General features: G+C 34.1%; 1 protein-coding gene across 14 annotated transcripts in view; it reads right to left on the reverse strand.

Moving 5' to 3' along the window:
* CADPS2 (calcium dependent secretion activator 2) overlaps positions 1 to 20,317 on the reverse strand; it is a 451,849-nt gene that overhangs the window by 108,251 nt on the left and 323,281 nt on the right. For 9 of the 14 annotated variants that reach the window (XM_069462749.1, XM_069462748.1, XM_069462744.1 and 6 more), the window contains 4 exons: positions 16,827 to 16,928; positions 8,936 to 8,999; positions 5,676 to 5,799; positions 3,683 to 3,703 (listed from right to left, as the gene is read on the reverse strand). In XM_069462749.1, coding sequence (XP_069318850.1) covers positions 3,683 to 3,703; positions 5,676 to 5,799; positions 8,936 to 8,999; positions 16,827 to 16,928 — 311 coding nt within the window. The remainder of the gene's footprint in view (positions 1 to 3,682; positions 3,704 to 5,675; positions 5,800 to 8,935; positions 9,000 to 16,826; positions 16,929 to 20,317) is intronic. The other 5 variants (XM_069462753.1, XM_069462752.1, XM_069462756.1 and 2 more) reach the window with 1 other exon arrangement.

Here is a 20,317-nt window from a genome sequence, read left to right on the forward strand (position 1 = left end):
ATTGGGAGATGTGTGGGGAAAAACAGACAAAAAGATTTTAAATGAGTGAAAAAATAAGTAGAGAAGCTTGTCAAAAGGGAGAAAGAGGGATATAAGAAAACAGATCAATAGCTAGATAGTGGGCTTTATCTTCCACTTACTAGCTATGTAAGTGTAGACAAGTTATATAACCTCTCATGTTCAGTTTCCTGGAAAAGGAATAATAATAATGATAACATTTAATGCAAAGGGTTGTTATAAGGAGTAAATGAGTTTATATATACAAAGTGCTTAGAACAGTGCCTGGCACATAAGTGTTTGCTCTTCTTATTAAATAACTATAATTATTTTTTACAAAAATTAGCCCTACAAATATTAATCCTTGGCTTTTGTGATGTGGTTGTGTGTTTATCATATAATCCCATCACTTTAGATAAGACACTCTTGGAGGCATGGCAGCCAGTGAAGAGAGTATTAAAAGCATTCTGGTATCTGAGAGACTCAAGTGTGAATCCCTGGTCTGCTGAATTTTAATGGCAGCAGCAAAACCTTGTATAGGTTACTAACTTTTTCCTGAAGTCTCAGTGACCTCTTCTGTAAAATATATATTTTGTAGCATTGTTTAAAAAACTAATGAAGCAGTGTAAATAGAAAAATCTCTGAGGAACATAGGCATTCAACAGATAACAAAATTTTGATGAATTTGGGCCAGAATGTTTCTCTTTTGTAGAGGGTATAAGCAAACTGAAGAAAATGATTATAATGCTAAAGAGACTGTTTGAAAGTATCATCAAGCATTTGAATTCTTACACATGCAGCTGATATTCTCATTTTTACTTGCTTTTGAAAGCACCTCCCCCCCACCCAAGAACATTTACTAGGTAACCTTGTTAGGTTTACTTGCTACCAAATGCAGATACAGGAATATAACCACCTTTATTTTTTAAAAACTCTGTCTTCTACACAAGTATTTAATTCTAATAGAAGCATTTTCCTAGAGTTGCCAACCTGTACAGCTGAGCAGTGGGTATGGATGCTAAATAAATGTGAAGGGAAAACTTCCATCTGGTGGAAGCGAGGTGCATGGAAGACAGCTCCTTCCTCCTTGCTTCTCTCTTTAACAGGACCAGGACATCTCTACACAGCGCTTGCGCCCCATGCTTCACAAAGGCACACTGCGATCCTTTCATATTTCACAGGGGAAGAAGCACAGCCTCTTAAGGATCATGACACCTGAGTCCAGTCCCAGCTGGCAGACTTATTTACTCTACGGCAGTGGGAAAGCCACCAATAACCCAGGACTTCTGTTTGTAAACTAGGATAAAAACTGTTTTCACAACAGGACTGTTGTGGGGTATAACACTTTTTGAAAAAGTTTGTTAAAGAGCATGAGACTGTTGCTATTAACAATGGGCTGTCATACAGGTGATGATAATAGTCTCATTTTTTTTTTTTCTAATTCATTTTTTTTCCTAAAGTGCACTTAGCAATCATTGTAGGTATGTTCTTTCCCCTTTTCATGGCTCTCAGTGTTTTGTTCCTATCACTTTCTGGGATCAAATATTGGAAAATAATAGAAAAGGGTAGGAAAAAGAAAAGAAAAGAAATAGAGCCCTTAATGGAAGATTTCAGTTAAAAACAACCCAAGCAAACTTATCTATAGCATTGCAAACAAAATTTGACTAAAATGAGATAATTAGGACTGGGAAGGTTCATTACTTGTCTCTTGCTCCTTTGTTTTCAGATGGAGCTAACTAATCTCTTGTCTCTCTCCAAAGTACTGAGTGCCTATTTTGTGTCAATAGCCACAGCGCTCAGTGCTGGGGATATAAGAGTGAACAAGTCACTAAGGACCCTGCCTGCAAGGAGCTGAAGAGAAGACAGGATGAACAAAGAATGGCACATATGTTAAATTAATTACAATTGTGATAAGGGGTATGAGAAAAAAAATAATAAAATCTTAAAAAATTCAGTGACTCAAGAGAACTCTTTCCTAGAAATTTCCTGAGGGTAGGATTTCATAACCTCTGTTCATCCTTATGATTAACAACTTTCAAAGTTAATAATGGCTTACTTTTTATTTAATGGCATTTATGCTTTTTACTCTCATGCTATTTTCAAGAGTGGTAAAGGAAGATGGTCCTCTTTCCTAGCTGTAAGAGCCCTTCAAATATTGGTGACAGCTTCCAAATAAGATTAGTGTCCATGCTTATAACACAATGCAGAACATTAATATAGCCTTGGGTTTTTTGCTTTGAATTCATATCAAAAAATATTGCTGAACTTTTACAGAGATAAATGGCCTATACTTTCCTCGCAAAGCATTAGCAATTGTTCTGATAAAAATCAAAACATTTTCAGTACCCTAATCAAAATGATCTAATAGAAGCCCTGAAAAAGAGATTTGCTATTCGTCAATATCAAAATATCACACCACCAACAGCAAAGGAAACAACAAAATAAAAAGGCAACCTACAGAATAGGAGAAAATATTTGCAAACCATATATCTGATAAAGGGTTAATAGCCAAAATATATAAGTAACTCATACAACTCAATAGCAAAATCCCAAATAACCCAATTTAAAAGTAGGCAAGGGAACTGGACAGACATTTCTCAAAAGAAGACATACAAATGGCCAACAGGTATAGGAAAAAGTGCTCAACATCACTAATCTTCAGGGAAATGCAAATTAAAACCACAATAAGATATCATCTCACACTTGTTAGGATGGCTATTATAAAACAAAACAAAACAAAACAAAACAAAAGAGAGCAAGTATTGGTGAGGATAAGAAGAAAAGGAAACTCTTGTACACTATTAGTGGGAAAGTAAATTGGTGCAGACACTATGAAAAACAGTACGGAGGTTCCTGAAACAATTAAAAATGAAAATACCACAGAATTAAACAATCCTACTTCTGGGTATATATCCAAAGAAAGTGAAATCAGGATCTCAAAGAGATTATCTTCTCTCTCATGTTCACTGCACCACCATTCACGATAACCAAGATATGGAAGCAACCTAAATGTCCATTGATGGATGAATGGATAAAGAAAATGTGGATAAAGAAAATGTGGAAAATTAAGGATCATATTCATCCTTAAAAAGGAAGAAAAACCTTGCCATTAGTGACATGGGTGAACCTGGAAGATGTTACGGTAAGTAAAAATAAGCCAGATACAGAATGACAAATACTGTATGATTCCACTTATCTGAGGAATCTAAAATAGTCAAACTCAGAAGCAGAACAGCGATTTCCAGGAGTGGTCTCCACAGGAGGAGAAAATAGGGAAGTATTAATCATAGGATATAAAGTTTAATCATAAGATATAAAGTTTCAGTTATGTAAGATAAATTAAGTCCTAGAGATCTACTATACTGCTGAGTGCCTATAGCTAACAACACTGTATTGCATACTTAAAAATTGCTAAGAAGGTAGATGTTATTTTAAATGGTTTTATTATAAAACAATAATAATAAATAAAGAGGGTGGGAGGAAACTCTTGGAGGTGATGCAGATGTTTGTGGCATAGATTGTGGTGACGGTTTCGTGACTGTATATTTATCTCCAAACCTATCAAGTCGTATACATTAAACACATACAGCTTTCTGTTTGTCAATCACACATCAACAAAGTGGTTTAAAAGATATCACACTCCACATGGGAAATAATGGCACGTGCATGCAGGAATATTAATTACCTGTTTCCTTTTCTGCTGGGCCTAAAACATAAGAAAAGACAATTTAGGAGAACAGCAAACTCTACCCAGGTTGCTCATATAATGTAGAAGGCCAACCAAGCAAGGAAAAGTAGTAGCCTACTTCCTATTTCTAACTAAAATTTGATTTTGTTCTTGGTCTGGTCCTGAGCATAAAACAAAAGCACTTTTCTTTTTTTAGATAAAAATTGGAGGTGGGGGGAAAGAAGATAATAAAAAAGCACAGAAGTTTTTCTCATCAAATGAGCATTTTGTTTTTTCGAATGGAGACTAAATGGCAATCCTATCTGAGTGGACTGCTTGGATCCACTTTTTAGAATATTCTCACGTTAGACTGGAGATAAGAGAGGGGTGACTCCAGAAAGGGAAACGGTGGAAGGTTCCCTGTTCCCTGTCCATTTGGCCCTACTATTGGCTTTTCTCTAACACAGACTTGTTTTTATGTGTACAAATAAGATTCTTTATCCATATTAAAATAGATCCTATGACTATAAAATACAGTGATAAACAGAGAAATATACTGCTTATCTTTTTTGTATTCTTGGACAAGGTAATGGTCAAAAATATAAACTAAAATAGACAGTCAAGAACAAAACAATTCTTATTGTTTTTCCAATAGGGTTCATAACATTTATATAAAACAGCATAGTGTTAATTCATGTTGTGCACAAACTTTTTTTCTCTTTGCCAAATTTGAAAGGATTTATTTATTATGTCTTTTTTTATATCAATTCTTTCCATCTGTGTTCAGAACACTCAAAACTCCCAAAACATTCATTATTGGAATGAATATTCAAAACTGAAAACCAATGTGTTTATCTTCCACTTTCCCCAAATGACTGCATGTTCTTAACACAACATGATATCATAATTAATGATGTTAAACTGGTAACTAAGGAGGTTTCATGTTGTTACTCTCGTGATATAATATTGGTTGCTATAGTAATGAGATGGCTTTTTTTGTTAATCTCTCAGGAGGTTGGTCAACGCATGCTTGTTAGAAAGCTTGACCAGATTTGGAGAGAAAAAAGGAATAACCCAAACAATTATAATCAATCTTTTTCATTGGCTGAATTTTGAGAAAACTATCCTAGTATCAACTAATTAATAAATTTATAATTTATTAAGTACAATTTTATATTGAAAGTTACTAAAATTTTTTTAAAGGATGACTTTTTATTTTCAGATGTACTAGGTATTTAACATCAACTGCAAACTTTTTCCTTCCTTTAATTAATGCTACATGTATTCATTCTTAGATAAGCTGGTTTTATGATAATTTGAGCAAAGAATTTGAGGCCTTTTCTGTTATTTTTAATTATATAAATCAAAGGACTGTTGAATAAAAGCTGATTTTGTGACTTTCCCTCAAATTTCAATCTCCTTATTTCTAAACATTTTAAATATCAGTATCCTTAATGGATAAAGCCTGAAGAAAGAGAAAAAAAATGCACAGTCCTCTCAAGAGACCTAATCTTTCAAATGCATCAATATATTGCAAGCAATTAAAAACTGCAGGAAGTTCTATCAGTTTATTTCAGCCCTCACAATAATCAACAAGTTTCCTCCTTCTTTGAGTGACACCGCAGAACAGAAAATAAAATTATGTAATACTACACTGTTACTGATCAGGAAAGAATCCTCTGCCCATAGTTTAAATGTTAGACATACTTACAGTAATGTCAAAAAATACAACCCATGAAAACACCTTTTGGTTTCTTGAAAACTCAAAATAAGAACAAAGAACAACTTAAGCACGGATCCTGGGTCTTTCATTCAAGCAGAGTCCCAGGAGGCATATTAAAGCAATGAATAGGAAAAAGCTCTTCAGTTCACCAGCTGAGATTTTAATGAGACATTTCCCTTTGCCGTGGCACAGGATTGTTCAGGAAAGGAAAGGACTTCTCATAGAAAATTCAGTTAATAGGCATTGTGGGCTCTCACTGCAACTTTGGCAATTGCTCACTGCACTGACCTTCTATTTTGGCATATTCTGTGAGTCTAGTGTAATTGATCAAGGCAGCTTTCTCAAGACATTTTCTGACCACTTTCTTCACCTCTTCTGCTGGTATGGGAGTGGCAATATCTTTCATTAAAACCTACCAAGAGAGGAAGGGGGTAGAGACAGACAGACAGACAGACAGAGGGAAAGAAGATAGATATTGCATAAAATAAATAGTAAAAACAAATTACACAATTGTCCTGGACCTATTGCTGGGAAAGGGGAAGGGGTCCTAGGTAACATGGGGGGAAGTAATGAGTCGGCACTTCATAACTGGGAATGTAATCCTCCAACCTTGGCTCCTCCTGTCTGAGCCTCATTTATGCCCATCAAAACCTCCCAGAGGCCAGGCCACCATTCAGTGTGACTGTCACTCTTCCTCTAGGGACCCACAACACCATCAGAGCAGCTGTTTCAGATCAGGATTACAGTTCCGGGGACAAGTAATAAACAAAGTTTGTCTTGCACATCCCTCACTTAAAAGCCTTAAATCTTTTGAGCAATATATTGGAAAACAAAAACAAAAATTCCATTAAGAATAAGCATAATTTTTGAGCACTAAAATAATCCAGACCTCTACTCTTAATAATTACACTTTAATGATTTGTGATTTGCTGAAAAATACCATGGCAGACGATAAAAAGAGGAGGGAGTCAAACTCTTTGTCTTAGTGAAATGAATGCTGATGGAGTATCAAATGTTAAAATACATATAAACTTTCTGGGATTTTCAAAAAAATAACTGATTATTCTCTACTGGGTTCCTAAAATATGCTTTTGGATTTTTCCTTAAAAAGTTTTATTGCTGGGCAGGGAAAAAATACAGTTATATCCAGAATTCAAAATATAGTGTATTTAAACACTTTTATATTGACCCATTGATAATCTTCTTTAAAGCTTTCTTAGTGATAAAACTGATCACAATAAGCATTGATTACGCTGTTAGTCAAACTATTTTTCCATATATTTAACACAATTTTTCTTGTTTTGCTTATATTCAAATTATAAAATATACGGCAGAGTGTTAATATAGAGAAGACAATGCTTTTGTAACTGCTCTAACTATTCTATTAGTCTTTTATTTTGAAAGAATATTCAGAGAACAGGAAAACATCCATTTCATGCTTTATAATTTCATTCTCTTTCAGTCAGCCTCAGCACTAAGGATTTCATAATTTCTAATTTATTCAATCATCCAAATATCAGTGATTCTCGACAATTTTTCTTTTAAGGCTACTCATTGACAACATTTAAAAAATTTTGTTAGGCAAGGTTTCCTTTCTTGCAAACTGCAAATTTTATTATTTGGAAAATTTCTTCCCCTATCAAATTCAATTATTCTTCATTATTCTGACATATAATTGGCACTTTAATTAGAACTGCACATTAGACTTTGAGGCCAGAAAAATACTTCTGTGAACAATAAAAAATATACAAGCATTAAACACCCACTATTATATGTGATTATTTCTAAAATTTGATTTTAAGATTAATTTTGTTCCAAATGCAAAACCATGAACTTTACTATCAGACTTCCCATGGTAACAAACTTTAAATAAGAGAAATAGCTGTTAAAATTAGAAATGTCTATGTCTGCCATAGAAATGAGTCTAGGGTTTAAATCAGGAAGTATTTCACATTATCTGGAGTGAGACACTTAATATGGAGTCGGGGGAGGAGGGACTGAATCTTCTTTCCTGGCAAGTGCAGATAATGGGCTGGCAAATGCAAAAAGGGAGATGCCAACCTCTGTTTCCTGCTTCCTCCCATATTCTTCCAAACACAGGCTTCAAGAATTCACATACATATTGTTTTATTTTTCTATGTCAGTAAGTGAAGAGACATAAAAATGAAGAGATGGCCCTTAACATTTCTCTCTTAATTCAGCAAGAGATATGATTAATGACTGTAACTAGAATAAATGTCCCTGTTCATCCTGCCACCTGTCAATGCAGGGCACAAGGGCATCTGTGCTATTACTAACTCTTCCCTGCTGAGGTGAGGAAGGAAGTTCTGCTATAGAAACCAGGGCACGGGCTGCACTAGGTACTCATGATGGATACTGTTCCAAAAATGGAAGCAATCTTTAAGGATTTTATATTATCCATTATTCCTTAATGAATAGGATAAAATGAATACTATGAAAAATCTGAGTTATGTGCAGCTTTCAATATCATAAAAATAATAATAAAGCACAACTACTACAATAATATTTCTATCACACAATGCACAATAATCAGGGATAAGACAGGGATATAAAAATAAAATCAATCTGTAATCCGATCTCATTTTAATCATCCGTTCTAGCCCTCATCCCCCAAGTTATTAAATCACTGAAATAGAGATATAATGTCTGGCCAATGTCTTCTCTTTTTGATCTTAATAGAGATGCAAACAAACAATATAATCTCTAAAATTAATCTGGCATAAAAATGGACAAGAACAAGTACATGAAGTCAATAAATCAGGATCAGGATAATCAAATTAAGAGGTATAGATGATACCTAGAGATTCTTTTAAATTCTGATAAGGAACAGTTGACCACATTACTTAACCATTAGCCTCCAACTAGCATATGAATAGATTTATAGACACATGAAAATAATACTTCCCTTTCAAACTTCAACTGTCACAAAAACAGGAGTAGAGCATATACCTTCCATTAAAAATGATTTGTCAGTATGGATTTTAAATCTGGTTTGGCTGTTATTTTTTGGGGGGGAATTAATTCTTACACCTTGTGAATTCATTTAAGGTAACACAAACTAGAGTAATTGAAATAAACTCTGAGATGAATTTTGAATGAGAAATGATATTCTGGTGAATATTAAATGATAAACTCTTACAGGCATGAGGACTATGACAGGTAGAGGTACAAATAAAGTTAGAGGGATAATAAAAGACAACTATGAAGTCAGAAAAATAGAGATAATCGTTCTTAACTGAAAAAAAGTACTATGTCATGAAGGAAAAAAAAGAGGTGGGAGAAATGAATACTATCAAAAAGATTTCATGATATCAAGCTAGGATGGCAGTAGTGGCTTTGGAAAAGGCTGCAGGGAGGAAGAAGCGGGTATGGGGAGAGTTTGAATGTAGTAAGAAAAGGTGAGAAATTCATGAAATGCATGGACTCGAGAGAGTACAAAGGAATAGGACTGTCTGCCTAGTTCAATAACTAAAATACACAGCAATTGAGAACACATATAGTATTTATAAAGTAATGTTCAAACATACCCTTTCAAGTAATGAAAGTGTAGCTTTTAGAGCACCTTCAGGTCGTCCAAAGGGAAAACAGTATCTTTAAAAACAAAAGAAGGAACAAAAAAGTCAAACATTTAATGTCCAAGACGGCTAAATAATTCCCGCCTATGTTACTTGGCATTAGCGAAGAACAATGAAATGAAGTTAAAATAACATCACATTTCTAACTGTTAAAGTCTATCTAGCTCTATGATTTCAATGCCTTAAACAATACAGGTGTCAACTGTGATGAAAAAGCTTCTAAAATTTTGATGATACATGTATTCAAAAATATAGTAAATAAAAAAGAAACTCAAGGGTCCTCAGTGAAGAGATGATATGCATTCCCTAATAATTTCTTGTTTAAGGTTTATTGTTACTCAAGCTTTAAGAGAAGATGAAATGATTTCCCCCATTTAGTGGTTTAGGATGGCCACAGACAATAACTTCTAGGACAAACAAGGTTCCAGTTCTCCGCTTTGCTGACATTTGCCTGTCTACCATGGTGTCTTACTCTTCAGTCTCCCACACAACGCACATAAACCCTCTGCAGTTCTTTTGTCAGCAGGATCATTTATCCCCAGTATTTCCTGTGGTGTACAGTATTCCCACTGCATACCAACAAATGGAGGCCAGGTTACAGGGATGCTCAGAAATCAGGATCAGAGGCTGGGAGAGTGAATGGGCCACTCAGAAGTTCCTTGATACATCATGGTAACAGGTTTCTTGCTTTTTACAAGGGGGTCCCTCTCCAGGTCAATTTCCACTTAAAGAATACTGAACGTCATGGCCATTTCATCCTTTTGGAGCTCCTTGCTTTGTTGAACCAGATTCAGCAAAGCACCCCCTCCCAGGACTGCAGCTCCCACCCCAAGATTAAGTGCTACGGGCAGCTGGGCTGTCCTTAGACTGCCACCTTGCTCTGATTGAGAAATCTGCAAACTAATAACTTGGAAAGAAGTTTACTCATCTCCATATCTTTTTCCATTATTCACAGACTTAATGGACACATTTTTCTCAGATAATTATTTTTGCACATTGTACTGTGAATGGGTTTCCCTATAAAGCATATTTGTGTTATTTAATTGGTGACCAAATTTTAAAGAAAAAAAAAAAGATTGATTTTTCCCTACGTTTTAAGATAAAGCGGTAGTTGAAAGTATAGTAGGATTGGGTTTTAGTTTTGTGAAACTTTCACTGGTCTCAGACAAATGCAAATAAATGTTGTATAAATCCAGTCACTCAAATTTTTCTTCAGAACACTATATTTACTGCTCAAGATTTCTTTGGTTAATCTTGCCTCTATGTACCCTATTACTCTCCCTCTCAGGCCAAAAAAAAGCTACAACCAATTTATTTTGATAGTTTTTTCTATGCCGTGGTGCTTTTTAGAGCATTAAGAAATTAGCAAAATAGCTTGAATCATTTTGTATACTATAAACCTTAATCCACGTTTAAATAAAACACAAATTGGTTCTTGTAGTCCCCTCCCCCTGCTTAATCTTTTCAGTGTATTTGCATAATCCACCCATTGTCTTTCCTATTGTTTATTTCCATTAACCTGTGGGTGACACATTTTATGAATGGAATGTTACTGATCCCCAGATTACATTTAGCATTTCAGGGCTCTGAGGTCCCACTGGGTATGTTCTGAATTAGCATTAGCTGCCCACGATGTGTAAATAATTCAACACATTTACAGAGTACAAGTAATCCTGAATCAATAAAGTACAGAAAATAACTACACAGAAGCTTAATTAATCTTTAGAAAACAAGTTTTAAAAGAAGGGAATCGTTTTGTTCTGCCTTTCAGGATAAATATTTGGGGTTTTTACCACTCTGACAGCTCTATAACAGCAAAGTGGAGAATACTCAATTATCAAATAAAATTCAACCACATTTAATACCTAATCTGAATGAATTGAAGTCACCCTTATTCCCACTTTGGTAATTTAATTACATAGATAAATGAGCCTGCATAGACTTGGCCTTTGATAAGCCCTTTCTTTTCCTTATCCATTTTTAAACATAGTATTTTTTTATCGAAGTTATATATGCACATAGTCTGAAGAGGAAACTAGTTTTAATTGAGTTGAAGTTTTTTTTTAAATGAAAAACAGAAGTCCTTTATGTCAGTTCCACCCCATCCCAAGTAATTTCTTTCTAAAAAAAAAAAATGCTGTCAACTTTTAGCTGATTCTTTTGGTAATTAAATTTTATATCCCTAAATTTCATTCTAATATTTTGACTTCTTGATTTTTCAGTTTAGATATTATCCTATTAACTTCCTACTATGGAAGAGAAGCACTTAGCTTTTATTTTTTAAAATAGCTATGTTTAGAGGTGTAAATGACATATAATGAACTGCACATATTTAAAGTATACAATTTGGTTAAGTTTTATTAATAACATATGTATATGCTTGTGAAACTAATACCACAATCAGGGTAATCCATGATCCCCAAATCTTTCCTTCCCACCACAGGCAACTAGTGATGTACTTTCTGTCATTTGGATTAGTTTGTAGGTCTACAATTTTATGTCAGAGGAAACCTATAGTACTTACTTTTTTGGGTTCTGATTTCTTTCACTTGGTATAGCTATTTTGATATTTATTCATGCTGTTGCATGTATCAACAGCTCATTCTTTTTTTTTTTTTTTTTATCACTGGGTGGTATTCCTTTGCATGGAATACACTGTTTATCCACTCCTTGTTGATGGCCATTTGGCTTATGAACATTCATATAAAAGTCTCTTTGTGGACATACGCTTTCATTTCTCTTGGGAAAATATCTAGGATTGGAATGGCTAGGTCATATGATAGGTGTTTAAATTTTTAAGAAATGGCCAAAAAATTTCCAAAGTGGGTTGTAACATTTTATATTCCTATCAACAGCATATGAGAGTTCCAGTTTCTCCGCAAGCATGCCAACACTTACATTCAATTTCTGTTTGTTTTGTTTTGAATTTTAGCTATACCAAGAGGTATGTAGTGGTATCTAATGTTGTTGAGCATCTTTTCATATGTCTTTTTGCCATCATCTATATTTGGTGAAATATCTGTTAAAACAATTTTTTAATTGGGTGGATTAATTTCTTATAATTAAGTTTTAAGAATATATATATTCTGAATTAAAGTCTACTGTGGGATATGTATTACATAAATATTTTCTCCCATTCTGTGACTTATATTTTAATTTCTTTAACAATATTTTTGGAAGATCAAAAGTTCTTAATTTTGAGGAAGTTCAAGGTAACAATTTTTCCATTTATGAATCATGATTTTGGTATTTTACTTAAGAATCTTTACTTAGCCCCAGGACACAGAGATTTTCTACTAAATTCTAGGTCTACCCATTTTGAGTTAACTTCTGTATCAGATGTAAGGTGTGGATCAAGGTCAACAGTTTGCATGTGAATATCCAATACTTATAGCACCATTTGTTGACAAAAAGTGCACTTTGCAAATCGCCCTTGCACATGCAATGAAAATCAACAGACCATATTTGTGTGTGTGTCTATTTCTGGACTCCCTTAGCATATTATCTTGATTACTGTAGCCTTATAAATCTTGAAATCAGTTAGTGGTAGCATTCCAATGTTGTCCCTTTTAAAAGTTATTTTGGCTATGGTACATTCTTTGCATTTACATATAAATTTTAGAATGAGGTTAATTTATATAAGGTTCTACTGGGATTTTGATTGGAATAATATTGGATCTATAGGTCAATTTAGGGAGAATTGACATCTTAACAACATTGAGTCTTCTAAACCATGAATAATATATTTTTCGCTTATTTAAGTTTTTTCCTTAATAATACTTTGTACTTTTCAGTGTACAGGCTTTGCACATTCATCAGATTGATTCGTAAGCATTTCATAATTTTTGTTGCTATTGTAAATGATATTTCAATTTCTGATTGTTGATAGTAAATAGAAATATTTATATATAATCTAGGATTCTGCAACTTTTCTAAACTCTACTATTAGAGCAGAATTTTTTAGATTCCATAGGATTTTCTATACAGATGATGATGTCACCTGCAAATAAAGACAATTTTGCTTCTTCCTTTCCAATCTGGATGCCTTTAATTCATCTTTTTGGACTCAGTGCACTGGCTAGAGCATCCAGTACAATTCTGAACAGAAGTACTGAGAGCAGACGTCTGTGCCTTGTTTTTGATCTTAGGTGGAAAACATTCAGTCTTATTGTTAAGCATAATATGATGTTAGCTGTAAGTTTTCCACACATGCCCTTAACTGGTTGTATATTACACACATTAATAATATTTCTAATATTCTTGTTTACTAATTCTATATTCTGTGTCATTTCTCAGTTTGGTTGGTTTTCTATCCTCTTCATTGGTCATATTTTACTATTTTTCTGTATCAGTGAAAATTTTTGATTGGATGCTAGACATTGTAAATTTTACCTTATTGATGGCTACATATTTCTGTATTCCTTTAAAAAAGTTTGATTTCTGTGTTTAAAAATGCAGTTAAATTATTTGGAGATAGTTTGATCCATTTGAGTCTTGCTCGTAATCCTCATTAGATTGTGAGGGTAGTGTTCCCTTTAGGGTTAATGTGCATGTAGATGGGAATCCTACACTATGGCCTCTGCAGAAGGGGGATCTGGCTGGGCTGTTTGAATGGGAAGTCTTTGTTGTCCACAGCTTTAGTTAGGTCTTTCTTCTTGGGCTAATCAGAGACCCAGACACTTTATGCCTGGAAAGTATAAGCCCGTTTGCCAGCATTTGGGAGTCAACTATGTGTTGGGAGAGGTCTGTGATTCTCAAATTTCAGAATAAACATTTATTTAATCTGTTTCTACCTTAAACTGTGCCGGATGTTTCCTCTCCTCCACCTCAACCCAGGTACCATCTAATTTTACGATCTCCAGGGAATAAATCTGTAGTCTACCGTCAGTTGCTGAGTTGGAAAAAAGATCTGGGGATCTAAGTGCTTCTTGAGCAGATTTATGCCAAATTGTCCGTCACTCTTACTTTCTAGGGGGGGTTGAGGGTGGCAATTGCTAAACATTTTGATGGCTGTATGATGTAAATCAGATTGCTTCTCTGATTTCATATTATCACCTTATGATTTTTTTTTTTTCCTGGATGGCTAAATTAGATACCATTCATTCACCTGACTTCCAAATTTTTTTTGAATTTTTTTTCTAGGCCATTTTCTCCTCTCTTACTCTTTTTGTCCTTGTGGGTTTATGCTTTCCTGAAAAAAATACCGTTCTGTTGTTTTGGCTAGCTTCTATAAGGACACTGAGCCAGGCATGTTTATTATGCCATCTGTTTTTTCTCAGTTTTTGAAATCCATTTCTAAAATAAAATTGGGCCTAAATAAATAAATTCCTATATAAGAGTTATCAATAGCCCTATTTTTACTTCTTTAGTGTGAGTGTATAAGTAATTTATGCTATTTCTAAATTTTAATTTAAGTGACTAAGGAAGATAATGCGGTAGAATCCTTATAAGCGTCCTAATGGATAATCTTAATATATTATTTTTCTAAGTTTGCCTACAGTGTCACCTAAAATTTCTTCTATTTCATTTTAAACCCATTTCCTCATATCTAGTCTTCTAGAAACTGGGAAATTTTATGCAAACTACAAACATCAAAAGAGAATATAAAAGTTGGCACAAAATGTCTAGACCAATTAATTTCAATTCTTGTCCTAAATACATTAAAAAATAAAACTGAAAAGGACTGTAGAGTACACCATGAGAGAAACTATCCATAGGGGATATGCATATAAGAATATATGCATATATATAGGAAACTAATATACCCCTAATAGAAAACCAATACAATAAATGATGTGGACATCCCTGCCCCTTCCTATGGGCAGTGTAGGGGAATGAGCTCCCTGGTGAGATGGTTCTGATTAGTCTGACTCAATCATGACAATCCCATGTGAATGTTAGTGACTGAGGCATCCAGCTCATGGGTTTCCTCTGACCACTGAGTTTGGTTCAGAGCCAGACCCATGATAGATGAATTTGCTAGGATCTTCTAAGGAAACTTTTTGTGATTTTAAGAGAGAACCGCAGAAGAGACAGATGCTTCTATTTCCTTTGAACACTGGCATGAATGGATATGAAGCCAAGATATTTCTTCTTCCTACCAGTCTGGTGATGCAGCCATCCCTCAAAGGAGGGTAGCAACTTGAGAATCACAAAGAAGTGGAGCTATGGCCACAGAATTAAGACTGTTTTAAAGCTTACCCTGCCTGAGATCTGCAGGTAAGTGAGCATACAAATTATTTATTTCTCAAATCATTTTAGGGTAGGATTTCCATTACTGAAATCATTGATATAAAAACCATGGAGACTTATCTAGTTACTGACATAGACATCCTATTGAATGATGAGCTCTATCTCTCAACAATAGCAAAAAAAAAAAACAAAAAAGGGAAAATTACATTGATTTTTATTGACAGACATATATGATGCATTTAAAGGAATCTATGCAACCTAGAAGACATTTTCAACAACAGCAAATGCAGAAATAAGTCTCTGCAAATGCAAAAGACTTCTTCATGTCTCCATTTTGTTTATAAACTCAAAAATATTAATTTCAGGCAAAGAATACAATCTTAACTCTGTAAGTTGAAATCGGCCATGCTATGTACTATTTAGAACAGTTTTCCTAATGTGAGCTTTCTGGTCTTTTAGGCGGAATAATCATCCAATGTGGGATTGTTCCATGTACTGCACATCTAAATTCAGCACTAAATGACTACCCCACACCCCGGGTTATTGTGACAATGAAAATCCTCCCTCATTCACTTACCCTAAGGTAGTGATACCAGTCTCAGTTGAAAATCACTAATGTAGGGGAATAGATGCATGATGTATTCTCTGAGAATTTCTTCCTTCAATATCATTTGAAATTCACAGAGTCTAAGCTCTTTATATTACAGAGAAGGAACCAGAAGCTCAGAATGGCCCTATTCCAATCAAATGGTTAAATAACATTTTGGAGGGCATATTCACTGAGATTATATTTTAAATAAGTTCACATAAACTGATTCCAAACCACAAACATACAACACGGTAGACATGCTACAAGACATGATACATTAACATGGTGACATTTTACAGGTTCTAATATTAATAATAGTAGTAGCAAAAGAGAATGTATTGGCATTATTTCTGTTTCTAAACATTAGGTTCTATTGAACTAACTATAATCAGAGGAAAAGAAATATTATCAAGATATTTATCTTTTATCTGCAAATGTTTCTTAGCATTGATAGCTAATTTTTCCTGAGCAAGGAACTGTGCCAGGTGCTGTGGCCCGTGTTCTCACAGAGCGTAAATAGAAAGATAACTAATGACTGAAGCAATGTATATAATAAGTATGTTATAAGTGACAAGTGGAGCATACAGACAAGGAATGCTAAAAGACTTCAGAACACTCCTTGCTGGAAGCTTTGAGACAGGCTCCACTGTGGAGGTGGGACTTGAAAGTCTCCTTGCCTGGTGATACAGAGAGAAGGAGGAACAGTCACCAGAACTGGGGGAAGAGGCTATGCAAGGATGAGAAATGTGAAAGGCAGGCAAGAGGCACAGTGGAGTGGGTATTTACGGGGAATAGGTAACCTAAAAGAGTAGTGGAAACCGAATGGCAGGCTGGGAGGCAGACCACAGATTGAAGAATGTGGACCATACTCTGTAGGCAACGGCGTGTGGCGGGGGGATGACTGATAATTCTTGAGTAGTAGCAGAAAGACATAATCAATTTTTAGGGGAAAGGAGGGGTTAGTGAAGTATGAGCAAATTAAATATTTGTATTAATTAAATAGAATATGCACCTGAAATGGCTTATCTGATAAATATCTGCGTTAATGAATAGAATATGTACCTGAAATGGCTTATCTGATTTTCTAAAAGGGAAGAGAGTCTCTCTTTTATCTCCTCAAATCTCTCTTTTTCTTCCACCGAAACAGTTCCGATTCCATCAGGCCTGAAAAAAAAAAAACAATGAAAATAAGTAATTTATATTGATAAATCATTTACTTTTATATATTTTATACATACATATTTCTCTAAAAAGTCCAAATAATTAAAGAAAAGGCACATCAGTCCACAGTATACATAGTAATTATGTTTATACTACAAATTTATTGGAGATATTTGCAGCCATTTGCTTCATATTTTGACCTGGAATGAATGGAATGGAATTATTCTCTTTTAGTCAGCCTTCAAGGTAAAGGATTACAATAAATATTTTCCGGATCTGTAGAAAACAATGACTAGTCCTTGAAAATGGCAGTGAAAGTGTTTCATAGTGGCATCAAACATTTGACCAATTAAATGAATATTCTTCCGAATGAAAATATTTTAAAAATATCCTGAATGCAAGCTAAAATGTTTTAACTGCTTCTCTTCCAAATAAAAATTAAGCTAATATGAAATTGGAAATTTAATTTTAATTGTTGTAAGAAACATAGACATTTTGGATACAGTAGAAGCACTGTTCTCTTGTTTTTTGTTTAAATATGTGGACATATAAATAAAAATAAATATTAGAAAAAAATATACAGAGAAGACAGACTAGCTATGTTTCTTTTCCAAGATTTTTGTATTTAACTAAATATCCCTATAGAATCAATGTGAGTTTCATTAGGATTTGAAAAAGCAGCTGTGAAGACTGAAAATAAATCTTTTACTAAGATTAAAATTGAAAATATAAAATATATCTAAGAGCAGAGACTTAAAATTTATTCTGTATCAATTTAAGTATCTGGTTGTATAACAATCATCTAAAATGTTGAACATGTCAATTTTAACTTTTTGTCTCTGTTAATGCAGAGGAAAAACACAAACATATTAATCTCATATTCATTTCAAAGCCTGTTCTTAGATTTTAACAACAAAATGAGCCTTTGCTACTTGGTAATTAACAACAATCATTTCCTACCTTGTTAGCTTATTTGTCTAAAGATTATATTTTATAACTTATATATTTGTCATTCCAATGTATTAATTTTAATGGTTATGTATAAAACAGGTAGACACAGGGATTATCAAAAACAAAACAAAATGAATACTTAAAAAGCTTTGCCAACAATATTTTTATCTGATGTTCCCGCTTTTAAAATATATACATGTATTCATGTGTATGTATGTTTATGTATATATGTTTGATGCTTGTTAACTACTCAATTAGGATAAAAGCAATTAAACTTACACCTGAATCATAATGACCTTTTATTCATATCAAAACATCATTTAATTAGGAGAATTTTTCCTGATACAGAATGAGAAATTTTTACTTCAGAACCTTACATGCTGCTGGAATTTATGCTTTGAAAACATTTCTTAAAATTATATTTCACTCCTAAGTAGGGAAACATCAATTATTTAATTTTATATTGAGAATAATGTATCAATCACATTTATCAGAATTCATTTTGAATGCTAACTATAGAAAAACTACTTGAAAAATATTGGTCTTTCAAGTACTTTTAGGGAGGAGAAAAAGTCTGATGTATAAATTATACAGCAGTGAACTATGGGCTAATCCTAATGTTTTACATTAATTTAATAATGGATTTTTCACATTATTATTACTTCTGAACCAACTCCCATTGAGCAAACATTAGCACAAAACCCAGACTATACTCTATGAATAAACATTGATGCTGGTCACAAAAGTTTAACTGGAGAGTTCTATGTAAATCATTAATTTGGGAATTTGGACATTCAGACAAAAACTATACCTAAATTATATTACATAGACAGCCATAAAAACTCAGGTGGTTATTTCTCTAAACATGCCTATGCAAACTTGATTAAAAAAGAGCAAAGAACTTCTCTTTATTATTCTGATGAATGATATAATCCTTTGGCTTAGCTATCTGGCAGGTGCCATATGGTTAAATTTGAGTGAATTTTCTTGTTTGGTTCAACTGTCAAATAAGATCCTGATCCACGGCGGTGACGGAGTAAGTTGTCCTGTCATATTAAACTTCACTGTAGCACACTGCCTACCTGACAGAATGGAGCCAGGGGTTCAGGTGATGACAAGTGAGAAAGGTAAGTCAGGGGAAGCTCACTTGTGCTAACCTTCACTAGGATAAAGACTGTCACATCGGTGAAGGACCATCATTTTACTGAGTTTATCACTAAATTAGGTCCAAATCTGACAGGTTAAACACAACATTTTACAATTCGGACTGGCCTTTATTTACATGTTCTTGTTTTAGGGTATATACCAGACTCGGTACTGAATATTATGTATATGAAGTAGCCTTCTATATCTAAATTATTATAAATAGCAACTTTGCTGTAGTCACGCCTACAGGCCACAGTTCCTCCTACAATAATTCTTCCCAATAAATGTAAATACTTCCTATGTCATCAACATTTTCCTTGTCACTGTAATTATTAAAAAAAATAGCAATTAGCAATTACAGAATTTAAAATCTGCACCTGGCATTGTGCTAGCTGTTTTATATGCAGAGTAACAGAGAATGCTCACAACTCTCCTGTCCTCAGTTTCCCAAGAGAGGAGACTGCTGAGGCTCAGGGAGGTTAGGTTACTTCCCCAAGATCACACAGCTGGAAAGTACAGGAGACTGGACTTGAACCTACATTTCTTGCATTCCAAAGCCAGTACTCTTGGTTCCCACGCCTTACTCTCTTTCCCCTGTGCTTTCACAGAAAATAACAAAGAGAAGTTAAAAAAAACAAAAAGCAAAACAAAACAAAAAAACCTCACTAAACCATGGAAGCCATTGCTGAGAAGCAATAATGGTGGAAATATTTTAAATTCTCTTATTCACATCAGGCATTTTCTATTTGACTTGTATAAGGCGGAAAGCACAAAAATTAATAAAATTTAAGATATAACGCCTAACACTGAATTGGTTAAAGAAGACTTTAACAAAAGGAGTCCTAAAACTTGTTCTTTCCTACATTATAAAATAGATATTTGTGGAAACCTTCAGAGAAATTGAAACCAGTTATGTTTAGTAGATTCTGAGTAATAGAGATTTAAAATTCATAGTTTACTTAGTAGAGGCAGAGTAATAGAGATTTAAAATGTATAGTTTGTCTGAGCTCAGTTTATAAATTCATTTCTGTCAGCTCTACCTTCAAAACACAGCCAGCCCCTGACTGCCCCTCACCACTTCTACCACTGCTCTGCTGGTCCCAGCTACCATCAGCTTTTCTCCTGAGTACTGCTGTAGCCTCCTTGGTCTTTCTCCTCCAGCTCTTCCTTTGTCCAAGTACCAGCAACACACTATTGTGGGTCTCTTCAAGCGTGAGTCATATCATGGTACTCCTAGGCTCAAAACCCTGCAACAGTGGCATGCAACACAAAAGCCTCATAATAAAAAAACAATG

This window comes from Eulemur rufifrons, chromosome 29 (genome assembly GCF_041146395.1).
Source record: "Eulemur rufifrons isolate Redbay chromosome 29, OSU_ERuf_1, whole genome shotgun sequence".
Taxonomy (NCBI): Eukaryota; Metazoa; Chordata; class Mammalia; order Primates; family Lemuridae; genus Eulemur; species Eulemur rufifrons.